General features: G+C 43.0%; 1 protein-coding gene across 1 annotated transcript in view; it reads right to left on the bottom strand.

Annotated features, from left to right (window-relative positions):
- The window catches only part of CAPRIN2 (caprin family member 2), a 34,834-nt gene extending 16,067 nt beyond the window's left edge, over positions 1 to 18,767 (bottom strand). Inside the window, exons 1-7 of the mRNA XM_081331842.1 lie at positions 18,402 to 18,767; positions 15,790 to 15,852; positions 13,247 to 13,333; positions 12,215 to 12,453; positions 11,083 to 11,165; positions 9,772 to 9,927; positions 6,048 to 6,091 (exon numbers count right to left, since the gene is read on the bottom strand). Coding sequence (XP_081187968.1) covers positions 6,048 to 6,091; positions 9,772 to 9,927; positions 11,083 to 11,165; positions 12,215 to 12,453; positions 13,247 to 13,333; positions 15,790 to 15,852; positions 18,402 to 18,653 — 924 coding nt within the window. The 5' untranslated portion in view covers positions 18,654 to 18,767. The remainder of the gene's footprint in view (positions 1 to 6,047; positions 6,092 to 9,771; positions 9,928 to 11,082; positions 11,166 to 12,214; positions 12,454 to 13,246; positions 13,334 to 15,789; positions 15,853 to 18,401) is intronic.
- Positions 18,768 to 21,294: the final 2,527 nt, after the last annotated feature.

The following is a 21,294-nucleotide window of genomic DNA, read 5'->3' as shown; positions in this document are numbered from 1 at the left end:
CTAGTTTGTGAATTGGAATAAGGGCATGTCTTTGGGCCAATGAGGACATTTCCAAATTTTAGAGCACATCATGGTATTGGTATAAAATGGCAGTCATTGCAGGAACACGTAGTGACTTATTCATCCCGAAGTGGATACTGTATATCCAGTCAAAACATATCCACTTACCAAGAGACAAACTGAAGAGGCTGCTGTCAATCACCCAAACTTCTCCTCCCTCCCTCTCCAAAATATACTGCCTTCTCCTTTTGCATTTGGGGGAACAGTAAGCAAAGCAACGAATTATAGTCACGGATACTTTTTCCAAAAATGCCTATAAAGATGTTAAAAACTAACGCTTTGCAGCAAATTGGCTTCACCTTTAATTTTATAAATTAAAAAATATATAATAAAGGGAGGTGACAGGAAGCTATCAAGGGAGGTGTGTGAAAACATTGGTAACTATGGAAACAGTCTACTTTCCAATCCAAAATTAAGCTGTTCTAATTCTAGCATGCATAGAAACCCACCTAAGAACCAGCTGTTTTGGGTTCAGCAGAAGATAAAAATCTAATAAATCTACAGATTAACAATTTGCCTCTTAAGCAAGCCATCTACTTGCAAGTCATTGATATCTAAAACTGCCATAATCCTGCAGTGTCTCAATCCCATATAAGATAGTATTATTAGGACTACTCACAAATTGTTATAACAAATTGCAGTTGATGAAATGAACTAAGCAGAGTATATAGACAAGTGAAGAATGCATTACTAAATGTATGTATTTTGGTACAGCGTCAATCAGATGTTCATCTCATTCTTAGAAACTACACTGAGGTTATTATTTAACATTATGCATCTGAGAGTGTATGTTTAGCAATTAAAAGGAGAAGCAAGTATCAAAGTATCAAATCATGTAACAATAGACCTACCGTATATACTTGAGTATAAGCCGAATTTTTCAGCCCACTTTTTGGGCTGAAAAATTCCACTTCGGCTTATATTCCAGTGAACAAAAAAACTTACCGAGGACTTGTGCGCGGCCGAGGCTTTGGTGCTTCCGGGATCGCGCGCACCTCTCCCAAGCCACCGCCGTCCGGAGACCTGCCGAAGTTTGGGGAGGTTTGGGGAGGTGCGCCCGCACCTCCCCAAACCTCGGCAGGTCTCCGGACCTCCGCGCCCTGCCTGCCTGCTTCTTTCCGCTGCCTGGCTGCCCTACGATGTAACCCGCTTCATGATCGAGTGCGACGCCTGCAAGGACTGGTTTCACGGCAGGTAACACAAAGCGATCGGGCCTTTCCTCCCCCCCCCTTTCCCTCCCCCCTCCCGCTCTAGGGCAGAGATCCCCTTCCTGCCGTGAAACCAGTCCTTGCAGGCGTCGCACTCGATCATGAAGCGGGTTACATCGTAGGGCAGCCAGGCAGCGGAAAGAAGCAGGCAGGCAGGGCACGGAGGTCCAGAGACCTGCCGAAGTTTGGGGAGGTGCGTGCGCACCTCCCCAAACCTCGGCAGGTCTCCGGACGGCGGCGGCTTGGGAGAGGTGCACGCGATCCTGGAAGCACCGAAGCCTCGGCCGCGCGCAAGTCCTCAGTAAGCTCCGGGCGGTCACTTGCTTCGCGTCTCCTGAGGGAAGGGGGGGCGACTGGAGCGGGCGTGTTTCCTTGCCTGCTGAGCGCTGCGATTTGCCCGGGGAACGCGCGGGCCCCGAATGGCAGCGTGGAGTGAGGAAGCGGACAGCCAGGGCTTCCCCGAGAGCCGCGGCCACACAGGGTATTCCTGTGTATTCAGGCTTGCAAAATGGCGGATCGAGCCTCTGCTGGCGGCAGAGGCTTGCAGAACGGCGGATCCCAGCCTCGGCTTATACTTGAGTCAAGAACTTTTTCCAGTTTTTGGGGGTAAAATTGGGGGTCTCGGCTTATACTCGAGTCGGCTTATACTCAAGTATATACGGGGTAAATCAGATGTTCTTAAGCATATTTCCCCAATCTAGTTTGGGAGGATTCTTTCAAGGAAAAAACGTTATGTGGGGCTTCATCTTTCTGTACTCTAGTATTTCAATTCCCTCGTATAATTATTTGTCCCTACCACTTCCCCAAAGCCCACTTCTGATATAGCCTCCCAAATGATAAAAGAGGAAGTGTCCATACAGAACCAAGGAGTGGCCCGTCTGCAAAAGGAAAAATATGTATCAAGCATGCTTAGTATATTTGTTCAGCCCTTCAGTTGTTCCTTATTAAAAATCTAAAATTAGGGGTATAAGGAAATGGAGGTTCAGAAAATGCCTAGTCTCTTTGTGAGCCAAAGTCAGCCTGCCAGGCCAAGTCATGCAGACTTCAGTTGGGCCCCCACTTTTCAAATGTCATATTTTGCAACTGGTCTAACCCTTTGCCTTTTTCGCTGGCAAAGGTGACAGACATATGAAACTGGAAGGAGGGGAAATAAATAACACCTTACTTCAAGAATTTCCCAACTCTCTGAAGCAGTGCCTACCTGTACACTGTTTATTAGTGAACGGGATTTTAATTCCATCATCATGATTTGCTTCATGAGAAATGGCCAACTAACAAGCTTGTTTTTCAGACTGGCTTGTTTTCTACCCCACCATAATGGCATCTCTAAGAAATAGCTAAATTTAAATATCTGCTCAGAGTTGATGCCTTCATAAATTAAGCTCAGCCTTAAATTCCTATTTTTGGCAATTTAGATTCCCTCTTCCGCATAAAGTTAAAGGAACTGATCAATGTTTTAAAAACATTCAAGGAAACATATGAAAGAAATAAAACATGTTTCCTTTATAACATCTTTATTTATATCCTGCCTTATTTTTACAAATAACTCAAGGTGGCGAACATATCTAGCATTCTTGCCTCCAGAACTTGTGAATGCTCAGACACTGGAAATTTTTAAGAAGAGATTGGACAACCATTTGTCTGAAATGGTATAGGGTTTTCTGCCTAAGCAGGGGGTTGGACTAGAACAGAGGTCCCCAACTTTTGGGTACCAGGGACCGGTTCCGTGGAGAGAGGTTTTTCCGTGGACTGGAGGGTGCATGGTTTTGTGTGTTGCCTGCATCTTGCGGATAGGGCTGCTTGTTTGTGCGGCCCGGTACTAGTCTACAGATCAGGGATTGGGGACCTCCAAGGTCCCTTTCAACTGTTATTCTATTATGTTCTGTTCTATATCTTCCTCCTTCTATTTTCCCCACAACAACTCTGTGAGATGGGTTGGGCTAAGTGAGTGTGACTGGCCAAAAGTCACCCAGTTTGCTTTCATGGCTAAAGCGGGACATGAACTCATGGGTCTTCTGCTTTCTAGCCTGGTGCCTTAACCACTTTATTTGCAAACCTTCCTTTTGGTCACCTCAAAAATTATAAATTTAATGTAGTCTATCACAATATAAAAGCTTAATTCCTGCTTAGTTTATATACTGAGAAGATAAATAAAACCAAGTCACTTGTTTGGCCAGTTTTTATAGTCAATTTCCAGTCCAGTTATCGCATACAGCAAGTATAATGGATATTAATCCGAAATATTGTTCTTTCAGAACTATTGAGCTGGATTTCTCCAACTATTGGTTAATTTTTTCTTTTACTGATTACAGTCAAATCATGTACTTGAACAAACTAAGGTTGAACTGTCTGCTTTAGCTTCTTAAATAACGTATGCAAGTTTCTTTTAATTAGGATCAGTTAAACCCAACATCTGATCAATAATTTAGAATAAGTACAGTGCTGTATTAACAGATTTTTCAGCATATCCTAAAAGCCTAGTACAGGGGTCGGCAACCTAAAAAAGGAAAAGAGCCACTGGGAACCGGTTCCATCACAAATTAAAAAAAGTGGGAGCCGCGTGCGTGTGTCCATGCACGCGCATGCGCAAAAAGGTTTTTTGCGCATGCGCGGACGCACGCGGCTGCCATTTTTAAAAAAATGAGATGGAACCGGTTCCCGGTTGCCCGACGGCGACGGCCCGTCTGCAAAGCTGCCGCTTTCGGCAGCTTTGCAGACGGGCCGCGGCAGCCTCCTCAAAGAGCGGCGCCCCTGCCCATTCCGGGAGGTGCGCGCGTACCTCCGCGCGAACGGGCAGCGGTGCCGCTCTTTGAGGAAGCTGCCACGGCCCGTCTGCGAAGCTGCCGCTTTCGGCAGCTTGGCAGACGGGCCGTGGCAGCTTCCTCAAAGAGCGGCGCCCCTGCCCATTCCAAGAGGTGCGCGCGCACCTCTCCGAACGACCGGAGTTGCGCGCGCACCTCCCCAAACCTTTGGGGAGGTGCGCGCGTACCTCCCCAAACCTTTGGGGAGGTGCGCGCGTACCTCCGTGCGAAGGGGCAGCGGCGCCGCTCTGAGGAAGCTGCCGAAAGCGGCAGCTTCCTCAAAGAGCGGCACCGCTGCCCGTTCGCGCGGAGGTACGCGCGCACCTCCCCAAAGGTTTGGGGAGGTGCGCGCGCAACTCCGGTCGTTCGGAGAGGTGCGCGCGCACCTCTCGCAATGGGCAGGGGCGCCGCTCTTTGAGGAAGCTGCTGCGGCCCGTCTGCGAAGCTGCCGCTTTCGGCAGCTTCGCAGACGGGCCGCGGCAGCTTCCTGAAAGAGCGGCACCGCTGCCCATTCGCGCGGAGGTACGCGCGCACCTCCCCAAAGGTTTGGGGAGGTGCGCGCGCACCTCTGGTCATTCGGAGAGGTGCGCGCGCTCCTCTTGGAATGGGCAGGGGCGCCGCTCTTTGAGGAAGCTGCCGCGGCCCGTCTGCGAAGCTGCCGCTTTCGGCAGCTTCGCAGACGGGCCGCGGCAGCTTCCTCAAAGAGCGGCACCGCTGCCCATTCGCGCGGAGGTACGCGCGCACCTCTCCAAAGGTTTGGGGAGGTGCGCGCGCACCTCCGCCCATTCGGGGAGGTGCGCGCACACCTCTCCAAACGGGCGGTGCCACTCTCCATTTGGAGAGGTGCGCGCGCACCACTGCCCATTGGAAGAGGTGCGCGCGCACCGCAAGGCCTAGTAAATCCAATTGCTAGACATGACCTCGGGCAGGCAGGTTTCTCTGTTAAATCAGAATTCACAACAACTGACCTGTTTCCTAATAAGGTAAAGGTTCCCCCGCACATGCGTGCTAGTCGTTTCCAACTCTAGGGACCGGTGCTCATCTCCGTTTCAAAGCCAAAGAGCCAGCGCTTGTCCGAGGATGTCTCCGTGGTCATGTGGCCGGCATGACTAGACGCCAAAGGCGCACGGAACGCTGTTACCTTCCCACTGTAGTGGTCCCTATTTTTCTACTTGCATTTTTATGTGCTTTCAAACTGCTAGGTTGGCAGAAGCTGGGATGAGTAACAGGCGCTCACTCTGCTACACGGCACTTGGGATTCGACCCACCAAACTGCCGACCTTCTGATCAACAAGCTCAGCGTCCTAACCCACTGAGTCATCACGTCCCTTTTTTCTAATACTTTTATCCAATAAGAAAACCCAAGAAGGCAGTTAACATAGAAGTAAACGTGACTCTTCTCATCCCCAGTTAAATAACAAGGAAAAGGTTTGCTTGAAAAAAATCATTTGAATCTTCCCAGAAGTAGTAGTTAGCTATGAGGAAGAATGCAAACACACTGTAAGACCTAGGCAGGAATCCAAGCCTCACAGATGTAGTTAAGTAATTTAGAGCAGATCAGAACTTTGATTTTATATTGTATTCTACTTTTATTAGACCTTGCTTTATGGCTCATTTGAGGGGTTTTTTTTGCTGGTGTGGATTTCTGATAAGTATAATTTTACAGACATTTTTGGTACCAGTTTATGTCGTGGACAATTGTAATCTTGTGATGTGCCTCAGAAAAACTTAGGATTCTTCAGAATTACCAAACACTGATTTATGATGCCCTGGTACGTTTTCAAATAATAGAAATAGACATTTTCAATTTTTGACCTTGCTCCTAGAAGTCTACCAGAAGGCAGAAAGGAAACACAAGTTGAAGTGAATAATTAAAAATTCTTCAAGGAGAGATGAAGAGATCTTGTATTACGCAAACCTTATAAAGTAATACTAAAAGCTACTTGTAAAAGTATAATAGATAATACGGTGGACTTACTTCTTGAGGTTGTATTTCAGATTGAACATGCTGCCTTTGAGATTCTGGAAAGAAAAAAAAGCAACTTTAATTAATTGTGTGAAGTTAATTAACACAATATATTATAGTTTGTTAACAATAATTTGATGAAGACACATTTGGCTCATTTGTATTAAACTAAAATCAATACACTACAGATTAAGACAAGGTATGAACCCAGACTCAAATTTTGGACTGAATGGCTTCAACCACGATTCTGTTTTCTACTCCATGTTAGCAGTGTGCAACATTTCATTTATCTCAGTACAAAGCACACACATTGTTACCATTGTAGACATAGGTTTGGGGCAACCTTGGTCAAAATGCATGTTTCAGTAAATTTCTAATAGGGCAAAAGTTGACAAAACAAGTTCTGCAGATTTGAACATACTGGGTTTCCCCAAAAATAAGACCCAGTCTTATTTTTTTTGCCTCCAAATCAGGCACTAGGTCTTATTTTCAGGGGATGCCTTATTTTTCCACACACATAGACCTCATGGCGGCGGCCCACAGGTCAGTCGCCCTACTCGTTCTGGGCAGCATTCACTCACTCGCGGCTGATGGTGCCGCTGCCATGAGGCTTGGCAGGGGAGGGGGGATCTGCCCTATGCGCCCTGCTTACCATGCCACAGGGTCCCGTAGCCAGACCTCCCATGCCGCCCTACTTGTACTGCTGTCACTTTCGGCCACTCACGGCATCCTGCGTACCACTGCCGCTGCCATGAGGCTTGGCAGATTACCCCCAATCTGCACCACATGCCACCTGCTTTCCAATTCCATCGCATTTGTCCGCCACCGTAGAGCTGGAGTGCTTGCCACATCACCGCCCAGATGCTCTCGCTTCCCTCAAGCATTTCTTCGCTAACGTGATTTCCAGCTCTGTCGAGTTTCTCCATCGCGTTTCTCCACCAGTACATGCAGGGAAACAAATGAAGTTTGTGGGACTAAACAAAAAAAAAATAATTCAATCAGACTTTCCAACTTCGTAAGATCTTTTTTTTTTTTTGCAAGAAGTTGGAAGGTCTGATTGAACTTTTTTTTTTAAGTCCCACAAACTTCTTTTGTTACCCTGCATGCAGCAGCGGAGAAATGGGACGGAGCTGGAAAGCAGGTGGCAAGGCAAACTCCCCAAGGGCACCAGGTACTGAAATGGGCCCATCTCTCTCCAGCAGCTGCCCAGGCCCGCCCAAGGGAAGGCTGGCATCTACTGAAACACAGCAGCATTCCAGCTCTGGCAAGGAACGAGCGGCCAGCATGGGCGCTGCAGGCAGGATTGCCCACTCGCTTCAGCACCCTCCCCGACTCCACCTGGCGCTTCAGTGGCTTTGTGGGCAGAGCTGTGAAGGGGGCTAAGTGGCCAAAAGTGCCATCAGCCTGACTCGGAAGGAGAGTAAAAGGAAAGAGGTGGACAGGTCGACGGGGTATAACCTAGGGCTTATTTAGGAGATAGGGCTTATATTAGGCCCACCCGAAAAAAATCAAGTTAGGTCTTATTTTCGGGGTAGGTCTTATTTTTCAGGGAAGCACGGTAGGCTTATTGTGTTTTGTGCAGATTCCCACCAACGTTTTGTGATTGCTATGTTCCTCACAAAACCTAAAATAAATGATCATAGGTAAACAATGCAATCATTATTAAATTGTGACCATATTCTATCGGTAGGAATTGACAACAACTTCCACAACTTTTCCTCCTTCAATTTCATCCTAACATATATATCTTGTAACTGGCCTAAAGTTATTCTGGGCGTTTCTGTTGCTTAAAACACTTAAACCTGTGTTTAGCCATGCCATAACAACAGACCACACATCTGTGAAGCTTATATCCCTATCTTACAATTCATCTTTATGGAACGAAAACGTTATTACGCACACAGGAGATAGTGGATTTTTTTCAGATTAATTAAATTACTCTCAAAACCAGTCAGCATTGAAAAGATGTGCTAACCCAATTTAATTAGGAGAGATACCTTAAGAACTTTTATACATATTGGTTACAATAGTATTAGGCTTTTATTTGATAAATTGTTTTAACTCAATAGATATCATCCGGCAAGTATTAGAGAGCACATTTGATATGGTACACTGGAAACAGGTTTTGACTCATTCTCTGAAGTTTTACATTTTCGATCGACATACCTTATTGCAATCCCCACTGCGTAATTTCTAAATATATATGTTCTCTTTTATATTATAAAGAATGCCTTATTTCTCCCTTTAATTTGGTTCTAGAAACTTGTCTGTGTTATTAAAAATGCTATTAAAACTGTTGCAGTGAATCCTACCATACACAGATGGGCTTTTCAAAGAACAAGGTCCTAATTTCCTTACTCCAAGACTCCTGCATTGTTAATTACTTAGTTATTAATTATGTACCTAATTGGAAAAGAAAATCAAACTGCATGATCAACAGGCCAAGCAGTTTTAGTCCCAAATTATAGCAGTAGCAAAAGTAGCAGTGACTCATCTATCGCAAATTTGTTTCCAAGAAGTAAACTCTCAGTTGAAAAGTAAATAAAATCATGGTTTGTGGCACAGTTGCCAGATGTTTAGACTTATTATTATCCATCTATTGAGTCTTTCCCAAGGAGCTGATATCCTAGGGATTAACAGGCAAATGTTTGATGGTTTTAAAGGTATTATTGCAGGATGTATTATTGTTATTATTAATTAGGGGCCACATGACAGAATAGCTTACCTTACAAAATAAAAACAGAAAGAAATCATGAAAAAATCCTGATCATTCCTGCTGCATAGTATTCGTGGAATTTTCTATCAATCTAGAGAACTTAAGCTCTGCATGGCTGAAAAGTACTGATAAACCAGAAGATATTTGCTAATAATAATGGGAAGAAAAATAACATTTGAAAATTAACCTAATCTAACAACTTCTGGGATATTTGCAAATCCTAGGTGTCTAAAATTTATCATGTACATTTCTAGCTTTACAAGAGCTTTTGAAGATTTAAAAATCCTCAAAGAACCAATCTACGCCAAAAAATTACATACCACACTGGCCTATTTTGGATGGTTGTAAGTTATTTCACCTAATGAGAAGGAAGGACTCACAGGAGAAGAGCCTAATGCTGGGAAAGATTGAGGGCAAGAGAAAAAGGGGACGACAGAGAATGAGGTGGCTGGATGGAGTCACTGAAGCAGTAGGCGTGAGCTTAAATGGACTCCAGAAGATGGTAGAGGACAGGAAGGCCTGGAGGAACATTGTCCATAGGGTCACGATGGGTCGGACACGACTTTGCAGCTAACAACAAGTTATTTCAAGAAATATGTTAGCACTTTTGCCTGGAAATGTAGCCCATCTTCCTGCAAATGGCCAAATCAGAAACCTTTATTAGGTAAGAAACTAAGTTACCAGCCTCAAAACAATTAAACTAATTTCAACTTGAAATTTAGTACAATTCAAACTAAATGAATATAGTATGATTAAAGCGCTTTAATTTGAATTACAAATGTATTATGTGCAAAGGATGCAACCTATATCTCTGTTTTTATTAACAAAGACATACTCCTGCAGATGTCCCTCATATGAATTTTTACAAAAGGTTATAGGCTAGAAATAAGTTATTGGTTTTTCTGTGGTGTCTCCTTTGAGTCAAATGGGACTCATGATGACTTCACAAATACCACATCTTGAGAATTTCTGTCCAGACAAGATCAATCATGTAATTTAAGATTTAAATGTATACATTACCAATTTCACTGACAGACTCTGGTTTTGATAACTGTCTGGGTTTTTCAGGCTTTTCCTCTTTCAATTCCTCTTTCTCCGGTTTGTTGCAAGGGTCAGGAATGTTTTCAAAATATCCAGAATCTATCAATTTTGATAACAAATCCTTCAGATGCTTATCTAAAAGGAAAGGTATTCAATATTGAGTGATATTCCTAAAGAATTTTGAAACTGTGGCTAGCAGAAGCCACTCATTAAAAAAAAAATTATGTTGGTGACTAGTATTTTGCAGTTACCTAAAAAGCAGGATTTCCCCGGTAGCAGTATACCCATTACTGGAAACTCTCACACCCTATATACAGACAATGCTAAGCCAGGATTTCAAATCATGCTTTGCTGAATAAGCCATGACTCAGTTTCCAATAATGGGTAGATTTTCATATGCTAAGCAAAAAGCAAATAAATCACATTACAGCTTGACAAAATGTGGAATTCAGTGTTAAGCCAAATGAGAACATAAATTAACGAAGAAGACCCTTATACATCCCATGACCATGTTCTCAAGAAAATATAGCTTAACACAAGGGTATCAAGCTCAAATTGCTTCACAAATTAATTGTCCTATCTACCACACAAAGTATAGGTGTTAAAATTGATATAAACCACAGGTACTACTACTGATACTACACTACTGAATCCTACAATTTTAATCCAATCCTCTCTTTTATGTCTGATTAAAACCCTTGCCCTAGTGCAGTGTTTTTCAACCTTTTTTGGGTAAAGGCACACTTGTTTCATGAAAAAAATCACGAGGCACTCCACCATTAGAAAATGTTAAAAAATTTAACTCTGTGCCTATATTGACTATATATAAAGTAATTCTCTTGAATAGGAATCAAATAAACACAAAGAAAGTATTTTATAATTACTTTTCAATTTTTCCCACAGCACACCAGGCAACATCTCGCGGCACACTAGTGTGCCGCGGAACAGTGGTTGAAAAACACTGCCCTAGTGATCAACATTTTTAACTCTGGAAACATTCAATTTCAGAGACAACGGAAAGACCAAGCAATGCAGAAATGGCTTAAGGGCTGGAATAATATTTATCTGTTTTGCATTTTAAATCAGACATGTCAAACTCGTGATGTCACGTGACACCACGCAACATATCAGAACTGTTTTGCCATTACCGGCAATGGGGTGGGCACAGCTTCCGCGTGACGCGTCCGGCCCATGGGCCAACAGTTTTGACACCCCTGCCTTAAATAGTTACAGCTCTAAAACCAGATCCCATTATAACAACAGATCCTCTTTTTATTAATAGCTACTCACAGGTTGTCCCAACTACTACTTTTTCACTGCCGTCTAGCAGATCCCAGAAACAAAGTGATGATTGCTCCATTTGGTCTTCAACGCTTAAAGCAAAAAGAAAGAAACAAAGTTTTCAAAAAATTAGTTCACAAGTAAGTTTTAACTATTAGGTTGGCTTGGTATTTATTGCAAACTATGTTAGCTGGCAACAGGCTTTTTCTTAGTAAAGTTCGAACTAAGGAGGCAATTGAAAAAATTTCCATATACTTCATACTAGCTAAATACACCAATCCAATTTCCTGATTTTAGTAAATTTGCTGCCACTTCAGTAAGAACTAAAACAAGGCTACATTTTTTCAGAATACTTAGAAATAATACATTTTTGCCTGAAATTCTGGTTTTGTATTTGATGACAATATGATAAAAAAAATCATTTATATATTCCAATCTAAGAATTTCATTGAGCCTGAAATGCTACATTTTAAGGAATATCTTCAAAATACATTTTAATAGGAAAGTCATGCTCATATTTCTGTAAAACTAGGCACATCAATCTGAATTTCTTGAATATGAATGTGATTGAAACATGTTATATCACATAGTTCTAGACTGAATAGGTCAAAATAGCACCTAAGTGTAACAAAACAATATACTGATAAGTCCCAAACTGGTCATAAGACCACATATTGTTAAAATAAATTTGTTTAATTTGGTACTGTATGAAATTTCCTTGTCAAGGCAACTGAGTGCATATGGCCACCCTGTGTAGTCTTAAGGTATGTATTATACCAGAATTACGCAGGTTGTCCTCATACAGGTTTAAAAGGTTAAGTTAATCCAAACCCACTGCCCACTAAAATCTACCTGTTGCTCAAGGTGATGCTGTTATACTCCAAAGCTAAGTGCAAATAACCACTTTTCTTGCTTAATGCAGTTATGTCACACAGAAGGAGAAGTGAGGCAAAAAAATACACAAAGGAAACAACATTTCATTTCTCTTTGACAAGGAAACAACTATGTCATGGACTACATCCGGAAGGGGTTCCCCAAAACTGATTCTAGCAACAAGACAAACCACCAATAGTTTAAAACCGAATTTTCAGTATGCTATTGGAGGGTTTATTTGATTTAAAGGTAAAGTAAGAAAAGTTACCTAACAGTTTCATTTCTTCCTGAACATGTCAATTTTGCAAACTTAATGAGGTAATCTAATTCTTTAGAAGGCAAGTATATTGCACCATTCAAGCCACTTCTGAAGTCTTTCTGCACATGCTCTTGAGTGAAATTCTGCAGCACATACTGGACCTGCAGTATTGTGCGGAGCTTTTTCTTCTCTGCTTCAAGCTTCATTAACGTTTCCCTTCGTTGCGCTTTCCGCTGTGCTTTTAATAGCTGTATCAATGTGAGGAAGAGATTGGCAGTGGGTTCATAAATGGTCTAAACAATGGACAGACTGAAGCTCAGAAAAATACCTTCAGTCAATGACTATTTTAATCACATTTATGAGGAACTTCCCAAGTTCCATATTGCAAGCTTTTACAAACACCAATGCCTAAAATGCAAGAAATTTAATTATCAGAATAATATCCTATATCAAAGCGATACGGGCCATATATTATGTACGTTTCGACTGTTTGTAGATAAAGGTAATCCTTGACTTACAACCACAATTGAAGCCCAAATTTATGTTAAATGAGACATTTGTTAAGTGAGTTTAACCCCATTTTACAGTTATCATTGTAAAGTGAATCACTGCAGTTGATAAGTTAGTAACACAGTTGTTAAGTGAATCTGGCTTCCCCATTGACTTTGCTTGTCAGGAGGTCGCAAAAGGTAATCATATGACCTTGGGACACAGTTGCCAAACATCTGAATTTTGATCACATGATCATAGGATGCTGCAAAGGTTGTAACTGTGAAAAGTGGTCATAAGTCACATTTTTCAATGCCATTGTAACTTTGAACGATCACTAAATGAACCACTGTAAGTTGAGGACTACTTGTACAGTACAACATCCTACGTATCATGACTGGTCAGAAGCAGTTTCTCTGCCATGGAAGAGGCATAATTCAAGTCTATGGATATCTTAGCAACGGGGAAAAAATCTATTCAATTCCTCACACATTTTCTAATGAATCAACTTAATTATCTATTTCTACACAATTATATGGTCTCTCTACTCACTTCTTGACTTAGTCCAGAAAATGTCTTCTGAAGTTCTTTAGCAAACTCCAAGTTATGTATGACTTCTTCATATTTTTCAACAGCTTCCTGCAATTAGTCATAGTTTTTATTCATTTAAAAATGCATCTAGGTTTATTGAGATGAGTCTTGAGGCTCCTCAAATAAATGTATGGTATGCTTTGGGTGGATTAAAACACTAACTTGATTTTACTATTCAAAGTGCATAGTAAAACAAAATGTTTTCTGCCCCAGGCTTACACTCGTAAAGTGAAACATGTGAAAAATCAACCAATATTAAGATATTTGGTCAGGATTTATTTGCTTATACAGCATTCTGGCTAATTTTAAGCAAACATTCTATTTTTCATACTGATCAATAATACTGATCTTTGCATTTTGATTTGGGCAAGATTTATTTTTTAAAACATGAATTTTTTTGATCAATAAAATTTCCACATCATGTTAAAGTGTTGAAAGCCCCCTCCCCAGCAGTTATGACATTTTTAACTTGAAAGATGACTTTGGCTTACTTTTATAAAAATAAACTTAAATAAGCAATAATCATTGTCTTAATGAGGTTTAAGCAACATTTTAAGAATTATTGACATTTTTGAGTATTTAAATAAGGGATTGTTGAGAGATGCTCACATGAAAATAGATTTGTTGTAAACACAGCAAAGATTATACACCACATACAAAATTTCTAAATAACTTTATAATAAAATGTTGTTAACTGAAACAAAGAAGTATTAAAAATTAATTACCCTCTTTTCAATGGACTATAATGCAGTTTAAAATAATTATTTCTATTTGTACAGTGGTAGATATTTCGAAGGGGTCCCTTAAATGCATCAGAGTATTGATTTCCTCCCTTTTTATATTGAACAACACATGATTATTACAGCAGCAATTCTAATTTATTTCTTTATTCCGCCCTTATGCGTTATAACTTTTCTGTGTTTTTACTTACCAATTTCTACATTGCCTCATAATGGCTTAAAATAGAAGATATTTAAATATTTAACTTAATAATAGTAATTTCCACAACATGAACCTGGAATAATGCAAATTGGTTTGCATGTCTAAATTGGATCATTGCTATTAAAATATACTTTTGTAATTTTAGCAATAAGCAAATACAATCCCAAGAAATACTAACCCAAACTTTTTAATTCATCTTTATACCTCAGTTCTAGATCAGCCACTACTCTTCATTATGCCATAGTACATGAAACAAAAGTTTAAATTATTCAATCTCTTTGTTGCCAATATCACTATTATGAATTCAAAATAGACTCTGCATGGCCTAGTTGGCATCAAGTTCCAACTATTTAAATAGAAACCTTGTAAAAGAAAAATTAAATTCTAAACATGTTGTCCAATATTTTGGCTAGTCTAGGCCATATTGATTGAAGAAGATTGTTTTGGATCACTTATAAATTGTATAACATAATTAATATAAATAACATTCCCTTTTTTATATTATTGTGTGTGGCTGCATTACAAGCTGTCCAGGACCACACGCAAGTAGGATACCCCTGCATTGTAAAGAATTAAGAAAATATCAACTATATAATATGTTTAAGAGAATATACTTTAAGATATCACAGTGTTTTTATTTCCATGAATTACATGAGCAAGTATGATCTACCATATCATTTCTTCTAAAATCATTTAAAGTATTTCAAATGCCACTCAAAAAACCTTTAGCACAAGTTTCCTCTTACCAAAACATTAATTCTGTCCCCCCACACCCACGGAATCCTCCAAATGTCATCACATTTTATTACTTTTTGCTGTTCTATCTGAGGAACTTTAGGAGCCCAATACAACTGAAGGCTCCCACATTGTAAAAGTCTGCATTATTGTACTATTCAAAAGATCACGGCAATTGATTTTGCTAATGCATACAGATTAACCAAATTTGTTCAAGTATCTTAAATTTTGAAATCTCCTGAAACACCCAGAAACATATTATTTGGTTATACTACAAGGTACTCAGACAATGCTGCAGGAAATAAAGAGCAGATGAGGCAGATCCATTCTATTTACAATGTTCACAGCTCTTGTGTTTAAGTGGTCTAAGTTATGGTTTGCACAAACACATTAAGTTAAAATGTTGTTGGTGAATTTGTCGTTTAGCATATTGTTTGAACCCAGTACCACTACTTTATCCCTTTATCAACTAGAATACAACAAGCCAAGGTTAAGTAAATTATAGATTATCAATGGGGTGGGGAACTTGAATCATACAGACTTTCACTGAAAGGAGCATGTCTCATTTCTTGGAAGCCTTTCATTCCCATTAGTGTCAACCTTGATTTCATTTTATTAAAACCTATAATACTTTCTGTTAAGTCTTAAAAAATTCCTTAAGAATTTTCCTATATACACTCAGTTTCTAAAGTTAAGCAGGAATTTAGTCTAGCTAGCTAGCTATATGCACATGTGGCATTCCCACCAAGTGCCATTTAACTGATCAAGAATGGATATAAAAATGTTTATAAAACTGTAAAAATCAGATATAAAAACAGAAGTCTTACCAACTGATCTTGATTAAGGACTTCCCCCCTTTTCAGACGATCCCTATAGTCTTCTAACTTGAACTGCAAACACAAGTCAAACAAGTATGAACAAGTTTTTTCTTCAGACACAGACCAAACTTGAACCACACAAACATCATTAACTGCAACCTTCACTGCTACCGTATATTGTATATAAGGTTAATTTTCAATATAAAATCTTAAGAAAATATAAGATATTTAAGTACACTGCATTAGGCATCAGTGAAACAATAAATCAAAAAATACCCTTTATAATTCATTGCTGCAGTCCAAGCTCTACAAAGGTGATTGCAAACAGAGCTAATATGACCTAGCATTTCTCTAAACACAGTGTTTTAGGACTGTTCATGAATAAAAAAAATGTTAGAACATCAAAAGCACCGTGATTAGAGATAATATATATAATTGAAAACTATAACCTTTTAACCTCATATTTAAACTCAAATCTCTTGCAGCTGTATTGTAAAGCCATCTTTCAACAGAAAGAAAGGCACTAATGAAGCATGAAGTTATTTCCAGTCAGGCAGGTTTCATTCTACTGACAGCACAAAAATTACACAGTAATTCAATGTAACTTAACTTATACTTTTTATTACAAGGGACAGTTGTGTAAAACAAGGACACAGTAAATAAATATGTATGCCCTATCTCAGGGGTCGGCAACCTAAAAAAGCAAAAGAGCCACCGGGAACCGGTTCCATCACAAATTAAAAAAACTGGGAGCCGCGTGCGCGTGTCCATGCACGCGCATGCGCAGACGCACGCGGTTGCCATTTTTTTAAAAAGTGAGATGGAACCGGTTCCCGGTTGCCCGACGGCGACGGCCCGTCTGCAAAGCTGCCGCTTTCGGCAGCTTTGCAGACGGGCCGCGGCAGCTTCCTCAAAGAGCGACGCCGCAGCCCGTTCGCACGGAGGTACACGCGCACCTCCGCCCATTCGGGGAGGTGCGCGCGCACCTCTCGGAACGGGCCGCGTCGTCGCTCTTTCAGGAAGCTGCCTTGGCCCATCTCGGCAGCTTTGCAGACGGGCCGCGGCCCGTTCGCTCGGAGGTACGCGCGCACCTCTCCAAAGGTTTGGGGAGGTGCGCGCGCAGCTCCGCCCATTCGGGGAGGTGCGTGCGCACCTCTCGGAACGGGCCGCGGCGTCGCTCTTTCAGGAAGCTGCCTTGGCCCATCTGCAAAGCTGCCGCTTTCGGCAGCTTTGCAGACGGGCCGTGGCAGCTTCCTCAAAGAACGACGCCGCGGCCCATTCGCGCGGAGGTACGCGTGCACCTCTCCAAAGGTTTGGGGAGGTGCGCGCGCAGCTCCGCCCATTCGGGGAGGTGCGTGCGCACCTCTCGGAACGGGCCGCGGCGTCGCTCTTTCAGGAAGCTGCCTTGGCCCATCTGCAAAGCTGCCGCTTTCGGCAGCTTTGCAGACGGGCCGCGGCAGCGTCCTCAAAGAACGACGCCGCGGCCCGTTCGCTCGGAGGTACGCGCGCACCTCTCCAAAGGTTTGGGGAGGTGCGCGCGCACCTCCGCCCATTCGGGGAGGTGCGCGCGCACCTCTCGGAACGGGCCGCGTCGTCGCTCTTTCAGGAAGCTGCCTTGGCCCATCTCGGCAGCTTTGCAGACGGGCCGCGGCAGCGTCCTCAAAGAACGACGCCGCGGCCCGTTCGCTCGGAGGTACGCGCGCACCTCTCCAAAGGTTTGGGGAGGTGCGCGCGCAGCTCCGCCCATTCGGGGAGGTGCGTGCGCACCTCTCGGAATGGGCCGCGGCGTCGCTCTTTCAGGAAGCTGCCTTGGCCCATCTGCAAAGCTGCCGCTTTCGGCAGCTTTGCAGACGGGCCGTGGCAGCTTCCTCAAAGAACGACGCCGCGGCCCGTTCGCGCGGAGGTACGCGTGCACCTCTCCAAAGGTTTGGGGAGGTGCGCGCGCAGCTCCGCCCATTCGGGGAGGTGCGCGCGCACCTCTCGGAACGGGCCGCGGCGTCGCTCTTTCAGGAAGCTGCCTTGGCCCATCTGCAAAGCTGCCGCTTTCGGCAGCTTTGCAGACGGGCCGCGGCAGCTTCCTCAAAGAACGACACCGCGGCCCGTTCGCGCGGAGGTACGCGCGCACCTCCGCCCATTCGGGGAGGTGCGCGCGCACCTCTCCAAACGGGCGGTGCCACTCTCCATTTGGAGAGGTGCGCGCGCACCACTGCCCGTTCGAAGAGGTGCGCGCGCACCGGGCGGCTGGGAGCCGCAGGAGACGGCTCAAAGAGCCGCATGCGGCTCCGGAGCCGCGGGTTGCCGACCTGTGCCCTATCTACTTAAAAGCCATTCCTCTGTTGCCACAAAGCTATCCTAAAATTAAAACGTTAAGCCCATCTTAAAATTTCTTTTAAAAGCTGCAAATATCTAAAGAAAAGTAACTACCCATATGTTTATTTGGGACCAATAGACAGAGCAATTTTTTTATCAGCAGTAAATATAGATTACTTCCCCTGAGCACTTTGCTTTACAAATCTATAAAAAGTGATAGTCATAAAGCAAAGGCAGCTTATACAGTAAAAGCAATTATGGCCTGACAGTTATTATTTCTTGCACTTTGTTAGTTTAGAAAATATACCTACCTTCTTTTTCTCAATATTCCTGATTTTGTGTTTCAAGCAGATAAGTCCATTATCAATGTATGTCTCGTATGCCTGAGAAGCTGTAGCTGCAGAATTCAAAGCGGCCTGCAGGGGGCTCATGGGAGGCTGGTTATCCCCTCGAGGACCTTGGGTCACCTGCTGCTTATCTGGTTTCATGCTCTTCTCTTCCCCTTCCTCAGAGTGGCATGAAGGTGACGGGTGGCGAAGTGGAGACTGTGAAAGCTGCACCATTGAAACGGCTAGGGCTGCAAAGAAACTGGTACCGATTAGCTGTTCCTTCCTCACAACCTCTTTAAAGCAGCTGCACAAATATGCGGGTGCAACCGAGGGAGTAGATCTGCTTGCTGTACGTACTGCAATGCTAAAGATGTTTCCAGAACCACAGAACTTTCAACCCACAAACTATTTTCTCCTTTAAATATGGAATGCAGGCATCCTTTAGAATTCTCAAGGGTACTAACTACAGTATTTCAATGTTAAGAAATTGCATACTTGTATATAGCTTCTTAATCAAGAGTCCTAGAAGAACCAACATTCTTCACTTTTAAATTTCTCCTGACTTGCTGTTACTGCCCTAGTATAGTGGTAATGGCAATTCCCACCAAGCCCAAAACACAAGATTGTTTCATGTACAGAATTCCAAATGCCTCTTTCTTTAAAACTCCAAAGATATTTAAGAAGCCCGCAGGCTCTTGTCACATGCACTAAAAAAAACCAGGATCTAGAATGAAATGTTAGCAGCAACCTATAGAGAGACAAAGAGGGGAGAGAAAGCAGCAAAATCTCTGCCCTTCCTTTCTTCTGATGACCAGGGAGGCATAGAATAATTACTGTTGGCTATGCTAATTACTAATGAGAGTTACCATATAAGACAGAACAAGGCTACACTGTACCAGCGTCCCTTGAAATAAAATACAAACTTCCAAAGCCCTCTGATGCTGAAGAAACAGATCTTGGAGTACCTTTGCAGGCATGTGTGTGCATGCTTCTGGCATATGTATATGTGTGTATATACATGTGTGTGTGCATGCGTGTGTCTATATATACACACACACAAGAGTGCCTTTGAAGATTATACATTTTACAAATGTTATATCAACATCCAGTGGAATGATGAGTAGTAGTAGTAAAAGGTAAAGAAATCAGTATTTTTTTTCCTCTTTCCAAAGAGAAACAAGCACTCCCTTACTCTAAGGTAATTAAAGGATTGCAGCCCCACAACCCCATCCAAAGCCTACTAGGGACTCCCAAGCCCATTCCTAGGTAACCTCGCCGGAGGAGGAGGAGGAGGAGGAGGAGCAGCAGCAGCCCAATTCCCACCCCAGGAAAAACGGGTTCGCAGCCCACCTCCCATGTTTTTTGAAAGCAGGTAAGGGCAAAAGAGAAGCCAGTGAAGTTCCATCTCTGTCAAGAGTCAGAAAAGAAGGATTTCCCCCCTCAGTGCCCGCAGCCAGCTTGGCGGGGACTAGTGACGAGGCAGCGCTGGGTCATCCTCCGCTCTAAGCCGTCCATGTTGGCGGACCGGAGCTCCCGAGACATCCTTCGTAGAACTGCGACCGTGACAGGGCTTGTCTCGCTTCCCTCGGCATCCTTCGGTCACCGGGAACAAGGCTCCGCGCTCCACCGGCATCACATTCGGAGCGGTCCCTCCTACCCGGCGTCCCGTCCCGTCCCCCGCCCCAACAACTCACCTCAGCAGCCAAAGCAGCTCAAGCCCAGCCGGCCGCTCGCATCCCCGCTTATAAACCCTACGCCCCCGGAGCTACGAAAGAGGCGGGGCCTCCGCGGAAGGTCAGCCGACGACTCTCCAATCACCACCCGGCTTCGCCTTCCCTGTCCCACCCCGGCAACCGCGTGGCCGGCTTCTCCGGCATTCGGGGCTTCGCCACGTGACTGGCCGGACCGTTAACCGGGGTGGGAGGGGGAAGGTGGAGGAGCGAAGGAATACCGGGTTCTAATCGCGCTGAGGGAAATTCGGCGCTGCGGTTCTGAATGGGTCCGATACGGTTTTAAGGGAAGAAAGGGGAGGTTGCAAACAGAGAGACAGACCCGCTCCCAGCATGTTAGGTTAGGGAAACCATCGTTGGCTGGGTCGGCGCAACCCAGCGAACAGCGGTTTGCAAAACGGAGCCGGCGTGCAGAAGCGATGAGCCAGCAGACCGTAGTTTAGCTTCTGCTCGTCCGGATGTGTTACGCGTGGAAGCTGGCAACGTCATTCGCCTCGCGTCTCATGAGAGGAAAGGAAGCCAGCCACATTCAGGGATGCGCCAAAAAAAAACAAAACAGTTTTGGGCGAACTGAATTGGGCTTGCCCTATGAATAAGCTTGACCCTCATTTGTATCTAAGGGAGTGTTCAAAAAATAAACCCCAAACCATTCCTTTACAGCATTATAGTTGGTATTGTACAATTCTTGCTTAATTTTTCCCCCCCACATAAGGAACCTTGAGAGGCAATTTTTTTTCTTCAGAGAACCTGCTTTAAAAGAATTGTATCATCTTCTTGCCAAGGAACAAGCTGGCAAATGTGCTCTTATATTCATATTCGTACAAATAGAAAAGCAATGTAAATAAGTCACTACAAAGAATACTTGAAAATACAAGGATTAAGTCTTTAATTTAGATGTGTCTCGTGCATTCTCCCCAAATACTATTTTCCAGGAGTCGTGAATCCTTTTCTTATATTTTACAATTACGATTTAATTAAAATTAAATTTTTATTTTTATATTTTTAAGAATTACTAGTTCACAATTTCAGAGGTACAGTTTCTACCGATATTAGAGTAATGTAACCAGAAATTAAAAAGCATTAAAATGTGACAGTTGTCTCATTTCAATGTTTTTATGGAATTTATTTTTTAATTCCTATACCAG

The sequence above is a fragment of the Vipera berus genome (genome assembly GCF_964194415.1).
Source record: "Vipera berus genome assembly, chromosome: 6".
Taxonomy (NCBI): Eukaryota; Metazoa; Chordata; class Lepidosauria; order Squamata; family Viperidae; genus Vipera; species Vipera berus.
This window is presented reverse-complemented; position numbering and strand designations above follow the sequence as displayed.